Source organism: Ostrinia furnacalis, unplaced genomic scaffold (assembly GCF_004193835.3).
Source record: "Ostrinia furnacalis isolate ACB-3 unplaced genomic scaffold, ASM419383v2 OfSCF2162, whole genome shotgun sequence".
In the NCBI taxonomy this organism is placed as follows: domain Eukaryota; kingdom Metazoa; phylum Arthropoda; class Insecta; order Lepidoptera; family Crambidae; genus Ostrinia; species Ostrinia furnacalis.
This window is the reverse complement of record NW_021132401.1, coordinates 70,674-91,898: the sequence shown is the minus strand read 5'-3', so window position 1 is coordinate 91,898 and position 21,225 is coordinate 70,674. Positions and strand designations below refer to the sequence as shown.

General features: G+C 36.3%; 5 protein-coding genes across 8 annotated transcripts in view; 2 read left to right on the top strand and 3 right to left on the bottom strand.

Moving 5' to 3' along the window:
* LOC114354768 (uncharacterized) overlaps positions 1 to 1,981 on the bottom strand; it is a 48,136-nt gene extending 46,155 nt beyond the window's left edge. For both annotated transcript variants that reach the window (XM_028307324.1, XM_028307323.1), the window contains exon 1: positions 1,565 to 1,981. In XM_028307324.1, coding sequence (XP_028163125.1) covers positions 1,565 to 1,690 — 126 coding nt within the window. In that variant the 5' untranslated portion in view covers positions 1,691 to 1,981. The remainder of the gene's footprint in view (positions 1 to 1,564) is intronic.
* Positions 1,982 to 2,166: 185 nt separating this feature from the next.
* Positions 2,167 to 5,118, top strand: LOC114354774 (nudC domain-containing protein 3). The gene is made up of 5 exons (XM_028307330.1): positions 2,167 to 2,368; positions 2,443 to 2,897; positions 3,014 to 3,199; positions 4,578 to 4,693; positions 4,877 to 5,118. The coding sequence occupies exons 1-5, from the start codon at positions 2,190 to 2,192 to the stop codon at positions 5,054 to 5,056; spliced, it is 1,116 nt and encodes a 371-aa protein (XP_028163131.1). The 5' UTR covers positions 2,167 to 2,189; the 3' UTR covers positions 5,057 to 5,118.
* LOC114354775 (zinc-type alcohol dehydrogenase-like protein SE_1777) lies at positions 5,082 to 6,961 on the bottom strand. The gene has a single exon (XM_028307331.1). The coding sequence runs from the start codon at positions 6,432 to 6,434 to the stop codon at positions 5,397 to 5,399; it is 1,038 nt and encodes a 345-aa protein (XP_028163132.1). The 5' UTR covers positions 6,435 to 6,961; the 3' UTR covers positions 5,082 to 5,396.
* A 3,541-nt stretch (positions 6,962 to 10,502) lies between these two features.
* TBC1D16 (TBC1 domain family member 16) lies at positions 10,503 to 17,992 on the bottom strand. Its single transcript, XM_028307328.1, has 7 exons — positions 16,772 to 17,992; positions 15,132 to 15,328; positions 13,694 to 14,195; positions 13,477 to 13,621; positions 13,296 to 13,402; positions 12,764 to 12,945; positions 10,503 to 12,368 (listed from the first exon to the last, which is right to left on the bottom strand). The coding sequence occupies exons 1-7, from the start codon at positions 17,644 to 17,646 to the stop codon at positions 12,175 to 12,177; spliced, it is 2,202 nt and encodes a 733-aa protein (XP_028163129.1). The 5' UTR covers positions 17,647 to 17,992; the 3' UTR covers positions 10,503 to 12,174.
* An 869-nt stretch (positions 17,993 to 18,861) lies between these two features.
* LOC114354770 ((E3-independent) E2 ubiquitin-conjugating enzyme) overlaps positions 18,862 to 21,225 on the top strand; it is a 51,027-nt gene continuing 48,663 nt past the window's right edge. For 2 of the 3 annotated variants that reach the window (XM_028307327.1, XM_028307325.1), the window contains exons 1-2: positions 18,862 to 19,199; positions 20,991 to 21,218. In XM_028307327.1, the coding sequence (XP_028163128.1) occupies positions 18,975 to 19,199; positions 20,991 to 21,218 (453 nt within the window). In that variant the 5' untranslated portion in view covers positions 18,862 to 18,974. The remainder of the gene's footprint in view (positions 19,200 to 20,990; positions 21,219 to 21,225) is intronic. The other variant, XM_028307326.1, reaches the window with a different exon arrangement.

The window sequence follows — 21,225 nt, the reverse complement described above, 5'->3', positions numbered from 1 at the left end:
GGTGTATTATATTTGTGTGCATACCTAGTACCACGCCAGTCATTTTCAGGATAATTATTCGTTTACTTTGTGGTATCGTTTTTCGAACATTAATTTTACTCATTTTCCTTAATAGCTGCTTAGCTCATAATCAATGAATCATTTAACCATATTTACCGGTTTAAACTATCATATAATTGCGTCACCACGAGAAACTTAATTAGGTAGCGTCGATAACATTTCACGTTGGGTTTTGGGCATTTTCCTACGCATTTTCCTACAATCCATGTAGGAAAAATACACAAGTATTTTTCATAAATATGTACCTTACGAGTAAATCGTTTGTTAGCTTTGAAGTACTAACTTATAGGTACATACATCTTTTTATTATAAAGTCATCTTTGTTTCACAACTATTCCCAGTCACGTACGATAGGATCCGCTTTTGAAATGCCTTCAAGTAACCCCTTGGAATAAAAGGAAAAAAGCCTCTTAGTCGGCAGGTAGAGGCGGCTTGTCGAGTCGCACGATGCAAAAAATGACCCCGACTTGAAAGAAAAACCCAGAACCTGTTGCATAAAAACTTGTAGCAAAATAACCATGTGATTTTTCAGTTTATAGCTACGCTTCTTTGCGCACTTTATTTTTAATCGGTCTTTATTTGGATTTTTTTTGTTATTATCTTATAACCGTAGTTGGAAAAGATTTAGCTGCCAATTCAGTTATGTATTCCTGTCCCAAATAAAAGTGGACCGGGATAGCTATTTGGGACGCGATAAGCCTTATCTGCAGCGTTTCTTTCCATTATCTGGAATTGAAATTTTCTCTCGAATGGCAGGAGCCCACAAGCCCACGGTATAGTACAGTTACGAACACATTCGTTCGTGCCATTAATACTGCATATTTATGCGTAACATGTCTACTCTAACGGTGCCCCAGCAAGGACTTGTAAGAATACGTGCTGCGCCGACTTTCTGTTAGTGAATTTGACCACATTCTGGATTGATTGCAGTTTTCGGTACAATTGTAGACCTTACTGCACCGACAATAGAGCCTCTGAAATGACCTTTCGACCCAATTTTTATGTTTATTTGCAATGAATCGAAGGAAGTGTCGCAACTCACAAGCGCAAGATTTATCATCGATCAAGATTGTTTTGGATTGTTAACAGTTGATGCTGCAAAACAATCGGTAATAAAATAACAACAAGGTTGCATGGTATTTTTATTCGAACAGTTTTATCTAGATTGTATGTAGTTTCTCCACTTAAATACCTCTCGACAAAAAATTCATTTACATGTAAAAATACCACGGTTTTAGGATTATGTATGGACTTCAAGGATACAGAGAAACGTAACTCCACGCGTTTTCACTTTGAACTATATCTGGATGACCTTGCTTAAAGCTAAAGGGGACTAAAAAATAAGCAACTTTATTTATGTTAGGTATCAAAAAAGGCCATGACTACTTAGCTGATCAAAATTTTGCTGGAATGAAATAAATAGGCTACTTCTACAGACAAAAAATACAAAAAATAATACCATGCCACAGGTATTTATAAAAATAAATATTTATGTAAAACTTACCTGAATATTGCTTCGCTTGACTTCAATGTAAAGCCAGTTATCTGTAGAAAAGGCTATTGCCATTAGAGCAGCAGCCACGATTGCCGTAATGGTCGCTATAGACAAAGTTACTGCAGAGCAAGGCATTTTTACAACCTTTAGGAGACAGTAAAAGATAAAAGAGCTAAGATAGGTTTATCACAATCACAACACTTTTATTCCCAGTTCACCTATGCAGCATTTTCGTAAACACTCAACGGAGCGGAGAACACGACAGCACACTCACAAATAATAAAAACTCATATGAATGCGGTCATCGCCTGCAGCGTACGGAGTTCGCGCGCGAGACTTCTTTGCCTACTTAGCTTCGCCTTGTCTTGCCTTGCCGCTCTCTTGCGGATGTGAAACTTTCGAAAGCGAAACCACTCCGCCAAGTGGCGGGAATGTAAATTAAAAAACTGGTTTTAGGGATGCCAGTGTAAAAATAAAGAAATATTTAGTAGTTTTTGGTTGTCGTATACTGGTATCATATTTTTAGAGGCTGTATATTTTTACTTTCATTGACTATAATTGATCAGAAAAAAAAAAACAGTTTTTGACATTGACAGATGGATGACAGTTCATTATTTTGACGTCTCGCGTGTTGATGTTTTTTCTCTTACAAAAATCGTGTTTTCTTCTTCGAATACTTTTATTGGAAAGAATTAATAAAATGGCTGCTTCAGCTGAATTTACAAAGTACGATGATGTGCTCACATCGATTTTGATCAATGAAAAATCTATTCTGGGATTTCTTTCAGCTATATTCAACTTCTTAGCGCGACGGTTGGTATACTTAGAAATTCTTATTTTTTACGGTAAATTATGAGATGATTACATCTCAAATATTGTTTTTGCAGTACGGACTTCTATTATGTGCCTGAAGGTGCCTACGAAAACATGGGTTTTCCTCCTGGAGTAGCCGAAGAGCTTGTTATGAAAGTTTTGCGAACTTGCGATCCTAAGAACTGGAAAGGGCCCAACGGCGCCAAAAGACCTACGGATGTGAACAACGAGATTATGTGCTCGACGGTAGCACAAGAAGTAGAGGTTGTAGCAGAGGATGATGAGATAGATGTTGGAAACTTGTCCATAAATCAAGCTGAAACTATAGAACCTGATCCTCAAAGTTCTACTGAAAGAACAGAAATACCAAAAAGTATTCCAGCTGCTGGAGAGGCGTCAAAAAAAGAAGATAGTTCTAAATGTGTCTCCCCTTGTGCACCACCTGTGATACCAACACAGAAAAATAGTGAAACATATAACGGTGCTGAGAGAGATAAATATTCCTGGTCTCAAACTATTATGGAGCTTGGTATGTAATATATTTTTTTCTTTTATATGTTGATATATTTCCTATTTCCAAGAACTTCTTTTATTTATAGAAATATGCATTATTGTCTGTTTTCATTTGTCATTGTTCATTTTCAGATGTGATAGTAAAACTTCCTCCCACCGTAAAGTCAGCGAAGGAGCTCAAAGTAACAATTAACAGTGGAGACATCTGTGTAGCCTGCCGTAATGGGGACATCATAATAAAAGACACCTTGCCATACAAGATCAAGACCATTGATAGCTTCTGGACATTGAGTGAAGGGCGACTTTTGATACATTTAGGTAGTCTTTTGTATATTTTTTTGTATATTTTTACATAAAAAAGTTATTCAGACACTGAGCATACAATATTATCCATTACTTATTTTAATTTTATTAAAAAGTTAAAATTTAACCTTTTGACTGCCTTTGTACTACTCATAGGACATCAACTAAAAAAATTTTTCCTGATAGTAAGTTCTTGTTATTTGTAGTGAAGTTTTTTTAACACATTTTCACAATTTTTTAATGAAATTCAGAAAAAAATACCTGGAATTATTAGGAGGTTAAGGAACTAATGGGTCATTCCATGACAAATGTTACCGAGGGTGAAAAACTAAATATGTTCTTTTCGCATTAAATCTGATGAATTTTGAAAGTAAACATTCCAAATTATAATGTGCAACAAAAAAAATCTGAAAGAAACAAGTAATTTTTAAGTTATTAGTCTTCAAAGTCTATACTTAAGTCAACTGTCTGAATGATCATTTTCTCTCTAATTATTAGTAATTCGATTAAAAAAAAACTATCAATCTGTGAACCGTTTTGCTACTATATGATTTGAGGGTATTTATCATAGTATTGGTAGATAGCGTCATAGTCCCAAAAAAATTGATAATCATCAAGTTTTAAGTGTGTTTTCTTGTTACTTCGACGATGTAACACCCGAAACAAAAAAAACAGGTATTTGCTTTATTATTGTACCTTACACATGGATTAGGATAACAATAAATAGTAAAAGTAAGGTCATGGTAGTAATGATTTCAAATACTAACTAATATCTGAGCATGATACTAATTATGTGTGTTTTTTTCTTGATTAAAAACTGTAACACCCGAAACGTTTCGGATATCACATTTTTATTTATTGTCGATAATGTGTCTATATTGCTTGGAGACGTCAAAAAGTATTACTGTGAGGGTCCTTCCACCTCCCTCTAGCGCTGGCATCGGAAAAGGAGTCATATTTCTCTATTTAAGACTTTTTTGAAATGTTGACTTAACACTAAAATTAAGGTATTGCTANAAAATAGTAAAACGTTTTATGTAATAGTGATTGTGTATTACATGGTTTGTAAATTTCATACTTTAGAAGTCCTGTAAGTTTTAGGTATGATTCCTTAAGAAAATTCGCTAAATTTCGAGTAAATGCAGCAACAGTCAGAACATAGAGGCAAAATCTCGTAACGCCCGAAACGCACACTTTTCGACTTATATTTTCGTTATCCTACATTTTAAGCTATACAAACTTTATTATTTAGATAAAACAAATAAAAACGGACAGATTAAGGCACTAACATTATTAAAATACTATTTCAAAATACATGAAATTGTTGAATATGTGTGTACGAACGTAACACCCGAAACGATGGAATGACCCTAATGATAATTTTCTTCTACAGAAAAAGTCCAAGAGCGCTGGTGGAATAAAATTTTGAACAATGAAGAGGCTATTGATCTATCAAAAATAGATTGTTCTCGTCCAATGGATGAATTGCCAGAAGACCATATTGCTAAGGTGCCTAGATTTTTGTAAATAATTTAGATTAGTTTGTTAAAAAATGAAGTATCAATAATAAAATTTACTACATTTTATCTATCTATCAATGAATCTGGTACACTTATTTTAGTAGCTTATCTACAGCTTTACTTTATTATAGTTCAAAAACTAACCAAACATTATTATAATATTATGTTCTAGATCCGAGAACTGCAGTGGAATCAGGAACAGAAATATAAAGGACTCCCTACAAGTGATGAACTTCGCAACATTGATATTTTGAAAAAGGCATGGAACGCAGATGGCTCACCATTCAAAGGAAAGGAATTTGACCCCAGTGTGCTGAACCAATCAAATATTGCATCTATTAGCAAACAGTAAAGTTGAATCTTTTTATAACTATCTATTTGATTATTAAAATATGATAATGAAAGAGAACTAGATTTCTGGAAGTCATTTTTTTAAATAAATGGCTTCATTCTGCACAAAATAAGATGCATGGATTAATAAACATGAAAAACACTGAAATTTTTCCAGACTAATTTACAAAGGTTTGAGCAGTGTACCTACATTAAGTTAAAAGAATTAATTCATTATTAAAACAACAATTTAATAACTGGAAATGCATTCTTTATCTAAAATAACTTATTCTCACATCCAGAGTAAAAAACCATGTCCTAAAAATTAGGCTGAAACAACTGATGTTTGTATAAATTGGTATTTAAAATCCAGATAACACTAGTTTTCCCAGCATTTTCTTTTCTTCAATGATCTTATGTGCTTCTCTTAAGTTGGCAGCATTTATCGGCGACATCGTCTTAGTAAGTGTACAGTCTAGCTTGCCTTCATCAATCAATGTTGATACTGTTTTCAATATTTCAGAATATCGGTACTTCTTGTCAGTATTGTACTTTATTCTTGTAAACATCATTTCATAGACCAATGTCACGCTTTTATCCTTCAAGAGTTTAATGTCAACTGGAGTACTGGCATCTGTGACAAGGCAAATTCGACCTTCAGGCTTAATAAGTTTGGGTAGAGTATCCCAGTAAGGAACAGGATCATAATTTACCAAAATATAATCAACTCCAGCCCCATACCCTGCAGACTCCAATTGCGTTGCCAGATCCTTGGTGTGATCCAAAACAATGTCGGTACCATACTTTCGCGTAAACTCTTTACTCTCAGCGCGCGATGCTGTTCCAATAACATTAAGACCCAAGTTCTTAGCTGCTTGAGTAGCTACAGATCCAACGCCTCCAGCGCTATTGATGACCAGGATAGCTTTACCTTTATCTTGTTTTGTTACTTGCAACCTATCGTAGATGCAAGCAAATGCGGTATATGCCGTGAGAGGCATGGCAGCTGCCTGCTCAAACGTCAGTTTTTTCGGTTTCGGTCCTAAAAGAACTTCGTCCAAAGCCACATATTGAGCGTTCGTGCCACTCTTGCTTCTCACGTCTCCTACAAAGAAGACCTCGTCTCCTATATTGTAAGTAGTGGCATCATCTCCCTTTGCCACCACAATACCTGCTCCATCCAACCCTAATATTCGCGGTGTTGCTTCCACATCTGGTTTGGGAGCTCTTAACTTCGTGTCTATTGGGTTCACAGCTGTGGCCTTCACCTCAACCAGCACTTCGTTTCTTTGGACACTCGGCACACTCACTTGTAAATCGACAAGACTATTCACATCGGAAATTGGTAAATATTTATAAAGGCCTACCGCCTTCATGACACTTGGTAATTTCTTGGCCATTATTTTAGTGAAGCACCCACTGATCTACACCAATGTGTTTTGATGCGACGTTACGTTCTAATATAAAAATAACAGCCGGCTTATCAACTCGTAAAACTGAGTGAAGTTCGTGCGGTTATTGTATAATGTTTAAGCGTGACAAAGCTGTAATCGCATTATTCCTTCAGGTGTCATCATTATTACATCATAGTAAACAATGATTTCACAATATTTACTTAACATAGTTAGAGGTTTAAGAAAGAATTTATAATCAACTGCTTTGCATTTCACATTGTTGTGACCAAGACTTTTTCGATGTCGTATAAATTATATTGATAAAGTTTCTTGTTTCACAATTTATCATTTCTACCGTGTTCTACATTCATGTAGGTGATAAGTATTATCATATACTGTATTTTGTTCAAGTGCTGGGGTAAAGGCTCTCCCTCACCAGCAATATTCTCCTGTCATTTACTCGTAAATCTCGTAATAGAACAACTAGCGACTTCACTGTGGGAGCGCCGTAAGCTATTTTTGTACTTGGTACACATTGAGTTATAATGTACTACGTACTAGAGAAGACATGTCAACTAGACTGTTTCTGGCACGCAAACAGGTCCATGGACCGAAATTCAATTAGTATGTGCTCAGCGGTTGCTGTGACAACACGCTTGAGTGCAGTTTTGTTTTTTGAAATATGCCATCCTATAGACGAAAATACTGTTCAAATAACCCCAGATACATATTAAGTAAAAATCAAGGAATGACTTTTTACCATTAAGTTGTACATTTATGCACTTAAAACACTAATTTAATTTTAATTTGTTAATTACAAGGCGTCACCGCGGCGGCAGCCATTTTACGAAAATTTCAAAGAATAAAAATCGCAGACTTGACACTGACGCATAAATTAGTATACGAAAGGAAAGTTAAATACAGCAATAAAAATATTTTTTTTTAGATTATAAGCACTTTGTATTGCACAAATTACTAATAGTCCCGTCCAGCCCCTAGTGTTAAGCTAAATAAGCTTGGGTTACGGGTGGGCTCACACAATAGTCGCGCGGCATCATGGATCAGTGAGATTGTTTGAATCTCACTGCTGTTGTTCGTATGCGACTGGTTAGTTAGTAAATCACCCTAATTATTGACACCTAGCTCACGAGATAGGCTAAAATTATAATAATTGTACAGTGTGTCTGGTCACCAGTGTCCGACCCGTTAGGGCGCAATAATATGATCAATTTAATCGACAAATCCAGTATTAAAAAATTACAGCTATTTTAATTTTTTTAGTTTCTGAGTCCGGATGGATTCATTTATTTACCAAATCTACCGATGTACAGGACCTATGAGTATAAAAGTGATTCGTTCGACAGCTGAAAAAGTAAGCAATACGTTGTCATCAAAAGCTTCCATTTAAATTTCTTAGAAACACTTGAACGTAAAAAAAATGATGCTTCTTTTTAGATTTTTCAATGTTACAAAAAACTAGAAAGTTTTACATTTTTAGATGCACTAAGTCATTACCTAAAAACTGATATACCTTGGCTTTAAATCAACTAGTCTAGGTGCTAGCTACACAGGAGATGCAGCGGTGAAAAGGAGAGGTGGGAATAGTCCCGTAACTTCTACCTCACAGCTATTATACGTGTACTCAACCACTGAGTTAGTTAACAATAGAGACAATAAAATAACTGAAAGTTTCTGACTTTCAGTTATTTTATTGGTTCTGGAATGAAGGCGTGGGTCATCCCTAGCTTTGTTCCTACCGTGACGAGTGGGAATTTTTCTAAAATCTCAAGATGGACTGACTGAAGATAGCAGGAAGACGCTGGGTGCAGGCCACTATCAACTGGGCGATGTGGAAATCATTAGAGGAGGCCTTTGTTCAGCAGTGGACGTCCAGTAGCTAAAATGATGATGACGATGTTTCCTTACAGTATCCAATTCAATAGGCAGAAACTAAACGTAAACGAAGTGTCGCCTCTGTAATGGTATCATTATCTATAACTCATAATATTTCGTGCGCTGTTGGATGACAGTTTTAAACTAGAGATGGGTAATTTTTTTATCGAATTAGAAAATACCAGTTAACGATTCTCAAGGCGATTATCGATTACATTAGATTTTAATCGGGAAGAAAAATAATTAATGGCTTAAGCATCAGTATGAAGCCCATACGCACTTGTAGCACAAGTAACACGATTAGCCTCAGTCCCCTCAGTTGTGAATTCGGAATCGCCAGTTGTAATTTTAAAATCGCATCACAGAGTGAAGTAACTAACACCAAAAAACGGCAGAGCGAAGTGATTTCGAATGTTTCAACTGCTACGTTTTGTCACTTGTCTAGGAGGGCTAATTTTAGTCTAAGGGAGGGGAGCTTAGATTACATTACAGGAAACGCACAATATAATAAAAGAAAATAATGTAAGTAGCTGAACCTTTTTGCTATTGAGCACCATGAAAATTTAACACAATTTAGGCGATTTGTTTATTTTCACAATCGATTCACAATGTCTATGATGAGGCGACCGCAGGAACGTCACTATTCGTGCAATCCTATCAATGAAGTACGACATTTTCTGGTGCAGATTTTATCGCCATAAATTATGAAACTTGATAGTCATGGATTTGACTGACAGCTGTCCGTCAAATTCCCGCCCCGCACCCCGCACTGTACATATTTTGTTCGCGATGTCTGTTCTATACGTAGTAATATTACTTCAATGTTGGTACACCTAACTTTTACATTTGTTAGACTTCACGAGGATATCTTAAATTACAAAAATAAAACTAACTATTCTGAATGCTCGCACATTTATTTCTAATAAGATATGACTTCTAGTTTATTTATATCTTCGTATTTTTATCATAACTTTTACACAATATATTACAAGCAGATCATTATATATCACAGTACGCGTAACAATTCACAATATGCGAAAACAATTTATGTATATTAATTAATATAGCTTCACAATAATAATACATAGATATTTTGTGTTTTTGTACATTTTCAAACAACAAAACTAAATTGCACAGTAGGTAATGAACATTTATTAAAGTCAGCTTTACGTATTATAATCTAGAAACACAATTATATTTTAGTTATAAAGTTATCAATAAATTATACATGTGCCAAATGCCAATAGGTTTTTAATAACGATATTAAATTGAACTAGGTTGATAAGATGTTACTTAGCCAGCTATAATGGCCGGACAATATTTTTTTTACCTTTCAAACACTGCCCTTAAAAGCTTAAATTTTGACAGTTTACAAAAAAAATATTGCTTGGACGTAGTAACCCGTATAGTATAAACACGGTATAGCCTGACCAGGAACATAAAAACCCTCGCCATGTTGCGGAAAACTAATGGTACTAATTTCTTTTAATGGCAACAGTAACTGAAAACTTCATTGATATGTCACCTTGCATGTCAGTCTATTGTTGTCAAAGTGTAAACAAACTTTATTTTAAATGTGTGCAATTGATTTTGTGAATTAAATTGCTAAAATATTTTTATAGTCGTGAAAGAAAAGTGGTTCACGGTGTGTTAATGTATTTGTCGAAGAGAAATACTAAGGGTTCGGACAATATTTTCATTGAATAATGTTTCCGACAAAGGTTGTCAAATTGACTGACATGTTTATCGTATAGTACAGTCCACTATGAAAATTAGCTGTAGTCTGTTTCAACTACCCATTTTAAAGTTTTTTGTTACTTTCTAAGTTTTGAATTATATGGAATTGGGAAAGAAGTACCGAGTTTGAAGCGTTCATGAGCAGACATTGCAGTTGAATATTCAAGTTCTGAATTTGATTATTGATGAATAATAAAATAAATCCTACTAGCTCGATTGATGGTTTATTTAATTTATTTAAACCAGGTTACCTTTAATAATATTTTTCGTTCATTTATGAAAATATCAAAGTAGCCCGTAATCCTGAATCCTGATACATAAATTTAGCCTATTAATTTAACACATGTACGACTGTACTCAGTGTTGCACTATCAAATGCAATTGAAGCGCCTCTATGCCAGGGTTTTTATGTTCCTGGTCAGGCTATAATAGTATTACCGTGGTATAAAGATACAATAATAGCGCGAATCCTTCTTAAAGTCAACAAAGTGTAATGAAATATGAGAGTGACCATCATTCTTTAATTGGTTCCATTTCACGTTGATTTATTTTAATAACTGTTACGGATTGCTAAATCTGTATTGAAAGAGTGTCCAGAGGTATCGTACAATGTGGTCACTCTTAGCTATCAATAAACACTATCTGAATTACATAAATAATAAATGTATTTACGCGTTGCAAATGGATGACCTATTCACTCTGTCCGGCTCTACAAATTATTTTATCATGCATACATTTCCTCGATAGCCTAAGTATAGCACCAGACACCAGTTTCAATATTAAAAAATATATTTTTTACTACTTCGAAGCAAGTATGAGCCAATTGACATCAGGCAAACGTAACAAGTTTGAACACTTTATAGACACGTTTGCTAGCTGGTGTCTAGTATTATATCTTAGGTAAATTCACTTGCTATCCAGTAATACTTATTATGTCCTATAAATTCTATAAACAGGTACCAACGTATCATCATAATAACATTATTAGATGACAATAGATAGTAAATAGATGACAATAATAAACGATCTTCGAATAATTAAGTGCGCGATATGAATTTATTTTAACGACATTTAACAATATAATAGGTACATCATGATGAACTTGCAAACTTAAGAATGTACGAATAAGTATACGAAGTTAACAATACAGTAATTCATTACTTTATTATAAGAACGTCGTCAATTGTTTCCACGCTGATATGTTCCGTCAATTGGTGGAAAAAACCTCTTTTTTTCACTATCTAATTATGGGTTAACCCCACAAACAGATTTCCATGTGAAATTAACTATCTCACAAACTTTAATTGTCCCTTTTCACGCTGTGACTGTCATGTCTCACACTATAAATAATACAAAATCTACCAAGCTCCTTAATTCTGGTAATACTGTCATTTGTACTGTATGTAGTACATAATATCTAATTTTATACTCCTTGCTTGGTTAGAAATCTAACTCGATAGAAGCTAGGCGCCCAACAAAATAACTATCACAAAAAACTGCTTAGCATTTTGTCTTGAAGAATTGCCTAGCGCAAGCTTGACTAACTTTTTACTGGCTAATGTGGTAGTTATTTTTTTCTTTTGGTGTAACTTTTAAAATAATAAACAAAAACGATTACCGATTTTCCTGACAAAACTGAATTGATGCTCAACTGTCTTGATCTTACAAGGACTGATCCCGCGTACTTGCGACAACGCAATGATTCTGCTTAATGCCAAGCACAGTTGTTGTCAAGTTGTTGTTATCGACATGATACCGACATTTTTCCAGAAAATCGTCGGCTTTTTTACAGCTGTAGATCTAAGCAATTAAAAATTAAGGTAGGTACAGTTTCATAACAAACTATTTGAGGGATGCCACACGCCCTCAATGAAATTTTATTTAATAATGCTGGCTGAAAAAACACTGGTGTCTGATGATGCACCGTCATCATATGAAATGAGGGCTTTCTTTTCCGTAATACATGTACTGATGTGCCCAAGAATATTAGTCAGATGTTGTTATATGCTTAGATCTATAACTGTTCTTATAAAGTGTAGCCTGTCCATTCAGGGCCAGCTTAGTTTCCATTCCAAGTCTTCGATCTTCATCTGTTTCACCTTTCAAGTGTCAATTCCTACTGCGCCTTGTACTCGCAGACTAGGTGTTCCCCAGTGCATTCTATGCTAGGTCTGTGTGTGGAGTCCCATATGCCAGGCCCGCAGCGCTGGCACATGCCAGCTAGGGTACATGGCACTCGAACCAGAGATCGGAACTGGTGGAGGAGACCGCGAGCCTTGCGGAGGATTAGACGGCCGTCCATGTACATGGCTGGAAAGAAAACGTTCCCAATTAGGCACATCTATCAAATATTTATTCAGTATCACATACACATACCAAAACATAAAAATCGTAGTCGATAAACAACAAACAAACGTGGGCATTTCCGTAAACAAACAAAGATATAATATTGATAGCTCATAAAAAATGTGTAAGTCATACATAATAAGGTGGAATTCCATTAATATCTGAAGAAGAAGACCATTTGGTAAACATTAATGTAACTTTGTAAATGTAACATGACTACATCATGGTCCTGCGCGATGACGTCATCGGCATGCACGGCGATGATGGCCAGGCAAAGGAACAGGTAAGTAGGCCGTCTGGTAGTTGGTAACAAATAATAAGCGCCACCGCCTCAGTGAACTTACTTCATATCTCCTTACCTAGCGAGCTGAAGTGTAACAGCATCTCATCAGTGTTCAGGTCCTGCGCGATGACGTCATCGGCGTACACCGCGATGATGGCCAGGCACAGGAACAGGTGGAAGTAGTCCGTCTGGTAGTTGGCCCAGCACGCCTCCCACATGCGAAGAGCCACTGCTTCAGTGAACTCGCGCTTGAAGCATCTGGAATAAGGAGTAAGATTGTGTATCAATATTTTTGTCCAGAGAAGTAATGGTAGAAAGAGAATTCTATGTAGAATAAAGCGGTTTGTCTCTGGACGTATTTTTAAAGTGTAATGGAATCTTAAATTAAGTCAGAGGGGAATCGAAAACAAAGAATAATACTAATACTATCACTTCCATATTTTACTTTTTTTTTTAAAGAAAATAAGATTTTTCATGTTTTCAAAACGCAATGCGCAAAGCACGATGGTCTACGTCGTTTCAGTCGCAAAACTATTAATTAAAAGTAATTAGACACGATGTGCCCGTGCAATCTAACACAATTTTTGAAGATACAAATTACTACTTACAGTAAAATCCATCTATGACAGAACAGGAGTTCCATTGCATCCACGTGTTTCTCCAGATGCTTGTAAAAGTGTGGCAGCATTATCCTAATCAGCTCCCGAAGGTAGCTCTGGAAAAAAAACTCTTATTTAGAATATGCCACTTATTTTTTTGTTATTAATTAAATTAGGAATGATAAATCACCAAGTTGTTATCCATATCGTTATCAGTTGGAGTGCAAACAAAGATTGCCCTTTGCATTAGTCCGACGAAACACCAAAAAGTTTCGGCTTCGCATTTGATTTCGCATAATACTGGTGCCAGGAGGTCGCTCATGCCTTGTGTGTATCTGAAAAACAAATGTCCTCATTATGCTACCAGTTTTTCCAGTTTCATCAACAAAGATAGAACAGTAACATACCCAAGTACAGGATTGTAAACTGCGTAGTTCAGCAAAATGTTTTTCATAATTTCAATGTTGTAGTTGTTCTCCCCAGCGAAAAAGGGATTGCCCCTGTCCGTTCTCACGACGTCTTTCTCGATCACGCATTGCACCGTCCTCCAGAAGTTCGCGTGCTGTTCTGGCGTCATCTTCTCTAGTCTTCTCCTTGTGATTTCTTCGTATTCTCTAGTCCTAATCTGCAGAATGATCTCCCTCTCATCATAAGTCGAGTTGTACGGGTAGCAGTGGAGCAAAAACGGCCACATTTCACGCCTCAATTCCTTGTCTAGACCTCCAAAGAACACGCATTTTCTGAGAAACAGATCGTCTTCTATGACCCCTTTGCTATTCATGATTTTGCCATAAAACAGTTCAGGGGTGATTTTAGGGACTTTTCCTTCTTCGGGATGCTGCTCAGATTTTTGTACTTCAGGACGGCAGACCATAAAATGACGGTACGGCAAATTAGGTTCCTCTGAGCCTGGGAAAAATAATTTTCAATTATGAAAAGTAATTACTTTGTAGTTTGGACAGTCTGTAGGCGTAAATATAATCCACCCAAGCTTTGATGTATTTCATTAACTGTAAATACAGCCTTTATCCATTACTGAAACTTGAGTGGGTTGTTAGGTACCTCCTACGCAAGAGACAAGCAGATACATTGAATAACAAATATACTCAGAATTTATCGAGAAAATGTCAGCCTAAATAACTTATTTTTAGAACAAGAGCTAAAAGAAATACACCCAATCGTGTACTTACGTGTGCGACACAGAAAGTAGGTAAGTTTATTGATCGATTATGATAACTGTGTAAAATGAAATAGTTGTTTTCAACTAACTTTCTACGACGTCTCATCACGACTTTGTATCCGGATGAGTTATCCGAGCAAATAGGGTGATAAATAACGCTAATTTGTGTTCGTAACTTTCTGAAAACTGGTATTTAGAAACGACGGTCTACAATGGGTCAATGGCTATGTTGAAAAAGATACAATGTACAGGAATAATGGCCCCATTAGTTTGACCATGGCACAGAATAGCTAATAAGTACGAAGCATTACAGTTATGTTCTCTGTGGAAAAGCTAAATGGACTAAAGACCTAAGTAGGTAGTTTTTTCTTTAGTTTCTAAGTAAAATAAATAATAAATACAATACGCCTTCCTGCTACCTTTATGAGGTCGTCGTCCTACGCCACGCTTTTCGTTACGTGGCCTCCTCTCCAGAACTTTGCTGCCCCATCGGCCGTCATTTTTGTGTACTAGGTATATGCCCTGCCCATTGCCACTTCAGCTTGATAATCCGTGGGGCTATGTCAGCGACTTAAGTTCGTTTTCGGATCTCCTCATTTCTGATTCCATCTCGTAAAGAAACACCGAGCATTACCCTCTCCATAGCACTAGCATAGGAAACTTACCTGGAGTTAGTTTGATGTTGTGCAGCAACGAATGCCATCTGTGCAGAACTTGAGCCAGGTGATCTAGCCCACCGTGGTGGAAATGAAGAATCTTATATTGTGACTCTCGTGATGCTACTACCAGCTGACCACACGTGCAGTTGTCGTCGTTGAAAAACAACCGTAGAGACCGCATTTGACTCAGGTCGACTGAAAACCTGTAAAAATTCGTAGTTACGTGGATGACTGAAGTTTCTATCCTCCTTCTGGCCTTAATTACTTTACAAATAAGTTGAGTTCTAAAGATTGAAACTTACGAAACAATCAATTAAATGAAAAAGTTTTCAGCTGCTGATTTTGCCGGTTAATTTTTATGAGAAGTCGTTGTTTTAAAGCGCGTTTTGGGTGTAAGTACTGGCTATCAGCCAGCAATTAATTATATCGAGGTTGTTAAAAGCGTATTTTAATTCGCATACGATATTCCTATGAATTTTTAAAGCTTCAAAATGAGATTCCGTAGCTTCAGTTCATAACTACGGGAAGAATGTATCTGAGAGAAAATAAAATCGAAGATAAATATCCTTTATTAAAGTGTGACGCGGCGCTAAACTGCTAAGCAATAAGCATTCCGGAGACGTGGCGGGATTCTCAACTCCCAAGAATGTGCCCGTAATGGCCCGCGCAATCCTGCCCGTAGGATCCAGTCCAATTTAATTTCAACGACGATTTATTGTCTGTGATATAGATGGAAAACTTTTCTTTTTAGAAGTTTTTGTAACGTTTTGAACTTTATATTGCTATTCCGAATGTACAGTCGCGGAATGAAAAGGTTCGTCACCTTAGTGTCGGTTTTCGCTTGCACTAGGTACTGTAAGAGTCAAACCTGCCAACATAACAGTACCAGAAACAGTGCTGCTAACATTTAAATAAATATGACGTTTGCTAACGAATAAGGTTTTGCTTGTTTAATTTTCTATCCCATGCAATGTTACAAAATGTAGTTTTTTTTATTTCATAGAAATAATAATGGCAGGTTGAACCAACAAGAAGGTTTTAGTTTATCAATCAAAATATTCTTGACAAGATAAATCGTCAAACAACTTTGATCTGAATAATTTTGAACTTTACTGACGAACAGTTAAAGATAATTTTCTCTAACTCGAGATTATTCTGTAACATAGTTTCAAAAGGTAATATGTGCTCGCGATTCGTTGAAGGAATCAATTTGAAAACTGACGAACCTTTTCATTCCGTGACTGTACTTATTTTAGTATATCGTTTCCGTCATCAGTACCTTAGGGGAAAGGGTAGATAAAGGGCAAGATTTCCTTTGAAGATTACTTACTTCATTAGGTAAAGTAAGTAGGTACAAATAATTTCAACTTGAGTAGTTTCCACCGTAGGCGTTTGGATTGAATTTCTTCGCTACCTACTTAGGTAAATAAGAGGAATTTATGTAAATTAATTACGTACATAAAGATTAAGTGACTCATTAATTGCTAACATTGGTAAATATACGTACATTTTTGGTAATACCTAACGCGCAAACATTCAGTATCGCTTTCGATAAAATGTTTGTGGTTCCTGTGTGTGTTGATATAATTATAATTAGACTTTATCAACGCAATTATGTCTAATTACAGTTTGTTTATTAACCTTACCTACGGCATTTCATAGGGGCTCGCCGTTGCGGCACTGGGGAGCTTTGGACGCTGTCAGGAAACACCAAGTTGTGCTTCAAAGCCAGGAACTCGGGAGTACTCATCCAGTTCGGGTTCCCCTCATCACAGGAGCTCATAGACAACGACCTGATGAACTTATCCCCAGACAGCGAATCTGGTGTCAAGTCTACATTCTCAATATTAGGATTCGCGATCGTTATGTTTACGGACGTCATCGATTGCGACCGCACATGCTTATCGTACATAAACACCTCATCCTTCGATTCGTCCTTCTCAAAGCTACCAAACACATTGTCCTTTCCGGAATCTACGGACTTTACAGTCGGCTTAGAACTCGTCGACAACTCGTCCTGAGTCGTGTCGTTATGTGTGTAACGAGTATCGGACGACTTAATGCTTTGTTTATCAGAATTGGAATTGAGACTGGTCGTTTCCGACGAATCGGAAAAAGCATTTTCGTTGTTGGAATCAACTTTATTAGTCTTAGCATCGTTGTGGGGCTTCGGTATAGCTTTAGGGTTTGCTTTTGTCGCGCCGTACCCGAGCTCGTCGCTCGGACTCGTCTCTACCGCGGAAGGACATTTTCTGAGTGTCGAGTTAGGGATCCAATTCAGAAAGAGCGTAGGTCGCTTAGCGTTGTTGTGTTGGTCTGTAAACACTTTTGTGGTTACTGTGAGATACCCGGGATGATGTACGATATCCAGTTCATGCCTGGCAATGGTCGGCGGATGTACGCACACGTTGTTCTTGCAAAACAATATTTCATTGTCCACGTAATCCGGGGGTTCCTCATCCTCAAACTCTAGACCGAGGAGATAGCTCGATGCCCGTTTGATTAGCTCTGGGAGAGGCATATTGGTTGTTTCACATGTCCCTGATTGAAGAATTTGTGGCGCGGCCTGTTATCACTCGTGACGCGACAAGCTCATGCGACCGCTGTGCGTGTACTAGCGCATGTAAACACCTACAGCTATGTTGATAAGAGTATTGATCGCGCACCCGCGCGAATGGCGCCGGCTCTCGGCAACGTCACAGCTGTGAGCCGCAATAATTCACCCCTTTACTCATAATAACGCGACATTTGAAAGACAATAAGCTAGAATATGGACGTCAAGGAATTTACGTAAGATGTCGAGAACCAGTTATGTAAATTGAAGGAAGGAAGGGGTTGGTCTCGCGGAGACTTGAGGGAGGAAAGTAAGTACTTATCTGAAACAATGAAAAGTTGTATTACGTAAGTTACTAGGGCGTTGTATGGCTAGTAATATAATAGTAAGGTGGTACCTACTATGTAGTTAGTCCTACAAATTAAAAGCCTAGACTAATATTCAATAAGACTGTAGGTATTCGTGTGTGCCATTTAAGAAGTAATAAATTAACTGCAATGTTAATAAATTATCTAAGTAAGTAAATCCAGAGCCTTAGTAAGAGTTTAAAAAATTTGTCTGACCGGGAATCAAACCCGGTACCTCAGCCCGGTACGTGGTCGAACCAGGATTCTTCATTTTAAATCTTTTAACTCTTCTCTCCAAGCTCTAACAGAAACCAGATTGCACCCTTCCAATGTGTCCTGAAAAGAGGAAGACCGCATGTTTCACTTATTAACACAAGAATTAACTGCAACTTGCCTCGACATAGGATTAGTAAATTTTGTAAGAATTGTGAAATTGTTGTGAAAATTATAGGTAAGACTTCTCAGAAGTTTTGTGTGTAGGCTTAGATTAATCTAAGTGTGTAGGCTTAGATTAATAAAGCTGTGTAGGTAATGCTCAAGGAAATAATTTTATTCAAGTTATTAATCAAAGTTCAAACGACAAAAAACTGTCACAACATTGCGATTAATTCTGTGGATAAATTTTCCATTTTCCCAATGATTTTCACATGACCATTTGAATTTTTTCAGATTGTAGTTTGAGATTTTAAAATAGCCAGTTTTATTTCTTAGGAAATTATTTACACATTTATTTATCGAAAAAATATGACAATATATTTTTTGAATCTCGATTCAAAATAAGTTAGTATGTGGAAAACGGAACGTAATATTTTTTGCATTTAAGCCGCAAGATGGCGCTCCCGTTGCATAATTAATTGACGCATGCGCCACACATTGCAATCAGCTGTCAGAAAGAACAAAATCACGTAAAAACAAAATTATTTGTGTCTTTAGATAATTCCCGTCAATATGGCGGGGCAAAATCCAGGTTCGCCGACTGACTTTCAGTATTTTTACGAGGATGAAGTGTATAAAATCAACAATCGCGGGCAAGTGGTCTTCGGCCTCGTACTCGAAAACTATGAAGGCATCTCCAGTGATCAAGAGAGCGACATTGAAGCAGCAGTGCAAAAAGGCGAAATTCGCGTTGTGTGGCATCCTTCCGGCACTGAACGAGTTATATCCGAGAAGTCAGTAAGTAGAAAGAGTTTCCTAAAACGCGGACGGAGTGCCGGCCCAGTCATGCAATCTACGACGGAGTATTGAACAATAATAAATTAGGTCTCCTATAATGAGCACAACAACCCCTAAACCAAGGTCTAACCCATTAGGTGTATTAGAAAAACGTAGGTTACCTCCAGGAAATTCCAAATAGAAAGTATAAAGTTGAGGATATGAGCAATGTCATGTTTTAATGAGTACCCACAACTTGGATATGTTTTGAAATGTGCTACATTTACCAGTCGGATTACAAGGTTATTCATACTTGCTGAAACCTGTAAATCTTAATAAATTTGAATTTCAGTTGCCATGGAGCAAGTTTAAAAGTAAAATTACACATTTTCATTTGAAAATGTGCTCAGGCTTATTGCCAACTGTATTAATAGTTAATACCATGCTGCACATTTAAAATACTATTATTGTAGGTGGTAAATCAATTGCTAATAATTTGCCTATGTATCATAAGGGAGATCTAAAATGGTTCTAATACCATATACAATATTCCGTATAATGACAAAATGTAGTTGTAAATTACTGAGGTACGAGTTGTACAACAAAAAAAATTCATTGTAAAAAAATCTTTTAATATTGCTGTTTTGAAAACTGCTTATGTTTTCTTTCTTTGTACATTTTTATGGATTTTTTTTATTTCATAAGTTATAAAAAAATTAAAACTGCATACAATCGCTCCCATTGTACATATTTTTATCCTTATTTTATTTTTTCATTGTTAAGGGACTGGTTTAAGTAAATTACAATTATTTTAAAATAAAGAAAAACCCATTTAATATAATATTACTTTTTCAAGCATTATTATTTAGATTTCTTCACCTGTTCAAAGGTACTTCAAACTTATTTTTTGTCTTTGATGGATTAAACATTTTACTGTTTTATAACAGTGATTTATTGTTTAATAAAAAGTATTAAAATAATATTTCTTCACAAAATTAGTATTAAGTTGCCAATTATAGATGAAAAATATGTTTTCAAAACTTTTTTAAATACCTATGTATTATCTTTCTGAATGTAATTACGTACATTTTAGCATTATACCCATTTTTATCGACTTTCTGCCCAAAAAATATTTTTAATATATGAAAATTAGTAACAAAAAACCTTTTTAAGTAAACAAAAAATAATTTTTATATTTGTACAGTACCTACATGAAATAAACTTGTAAATGGTAGCCATGATAGTGGCACCTTTTATTCATATAAACTTACATTATAGAGTCCGTATCTCTCAAATAATAATATGGACATATCACACCAAAGAATAATTTATTTAAATGTTATTTAGCTAACTTATAATAAGTATAACCAATATTTCATTTGAATTTAAGTTCCAACAGGAAATTGTTTTTCTTTGTTGAGAGAATATCACTGCAACTGGTAACAACATTGGTATTTAATTGTGTTTGGTTCAGTCTTTAATGCAATATGTTAACTTGGATAGATAGATAGATACGGGACTATTCCCACCTCTCGATCCCACTACTGCAACTCCTGTGTAGCCAGGATCTACAGCTTGACCACCACAAAAACCCAACCAATGAAGGTCAAGTTTGTCCCGTTCTAAAAATAAATATATCTAAAGAATAAATAAATCTAAAGATAGATAGAAAGTATTTATTTGTCTCAAAACAGTTTCAGTGTACAACAGTGGTATGAGACAAAAAGTTATATGACTCAGTGATTGCAAGAGACCCACAAACCCTCTCTACCATAGCCATATAAATATTAATTTTCACTTAAAATTACTTAGGTTGGACTTGCGGATCGTTCGCTGATGCCCGGCGATGTAGTCCGGCGCCTTATAGCTGGCAAGGACACGCAACGCGGCTACTGTCGCGACATCGTGATGACTGCCGCCCTGCAGATCGTCGGGACGAAGCACGTGATCCCCAACGTGGCTAGTGAACGACTCCAACCGCTGGAGGAGTTTACCCCTGATTTGGCTGTCTGCCTCGACTCCTGGGTTGGGACTTCTAAGGTGAGAT

Coding starts and splice junctions, on each gene's coding strand:
- LOC114354774 (XM_028307330.1), top strand. CDS start 2,190: ATGTTTTTTCTCTTACAAAAATCGTGTTTTCTTCTTCGAATACTTTTA. Junction 2,898..3,013: donor TCAAACTATTATGGAGCTTG/GTATGTAATATA, acceptor GTTCATTTTCAG/ATGTGATAGTAAAACTTCCT. Junction 4,694..4,876: donor CAGAAGACCATATTGCTAAG/GTGCCTAGATTT, acceptor ATTATGTTCTAG/ATCCGAGAACTGCAGTGGAA.
- LOC114354775 (XM_028307331.1), bottom strand. CDS start 6,434: ATGGCCAAGAAATTACCAAGTGTCATGAAGGCGGTAGGCCTTTATAAA.
- TBC1D16 (XM_028307328.1), bottom strand. CDS start 17,646: ATGCCTCTCCCAGAGCTAATCAAACGGGCATCGAGCTATCTCCTCGGT. Junction 13,403..13,476: donor ACGATATGGATAACAACTTG/GTGATTTATCAT, acceptor TTTTTTTTCCAG/AGCTACCTTCGGGAGCTGAT. Junction 12,369..12,763: donor GTTACACTTCAGCTCGCTAG/GTAAGGAGATAT, acceptor TTTTCTTTCCAG/CCATGTACATGGACGGCCGT.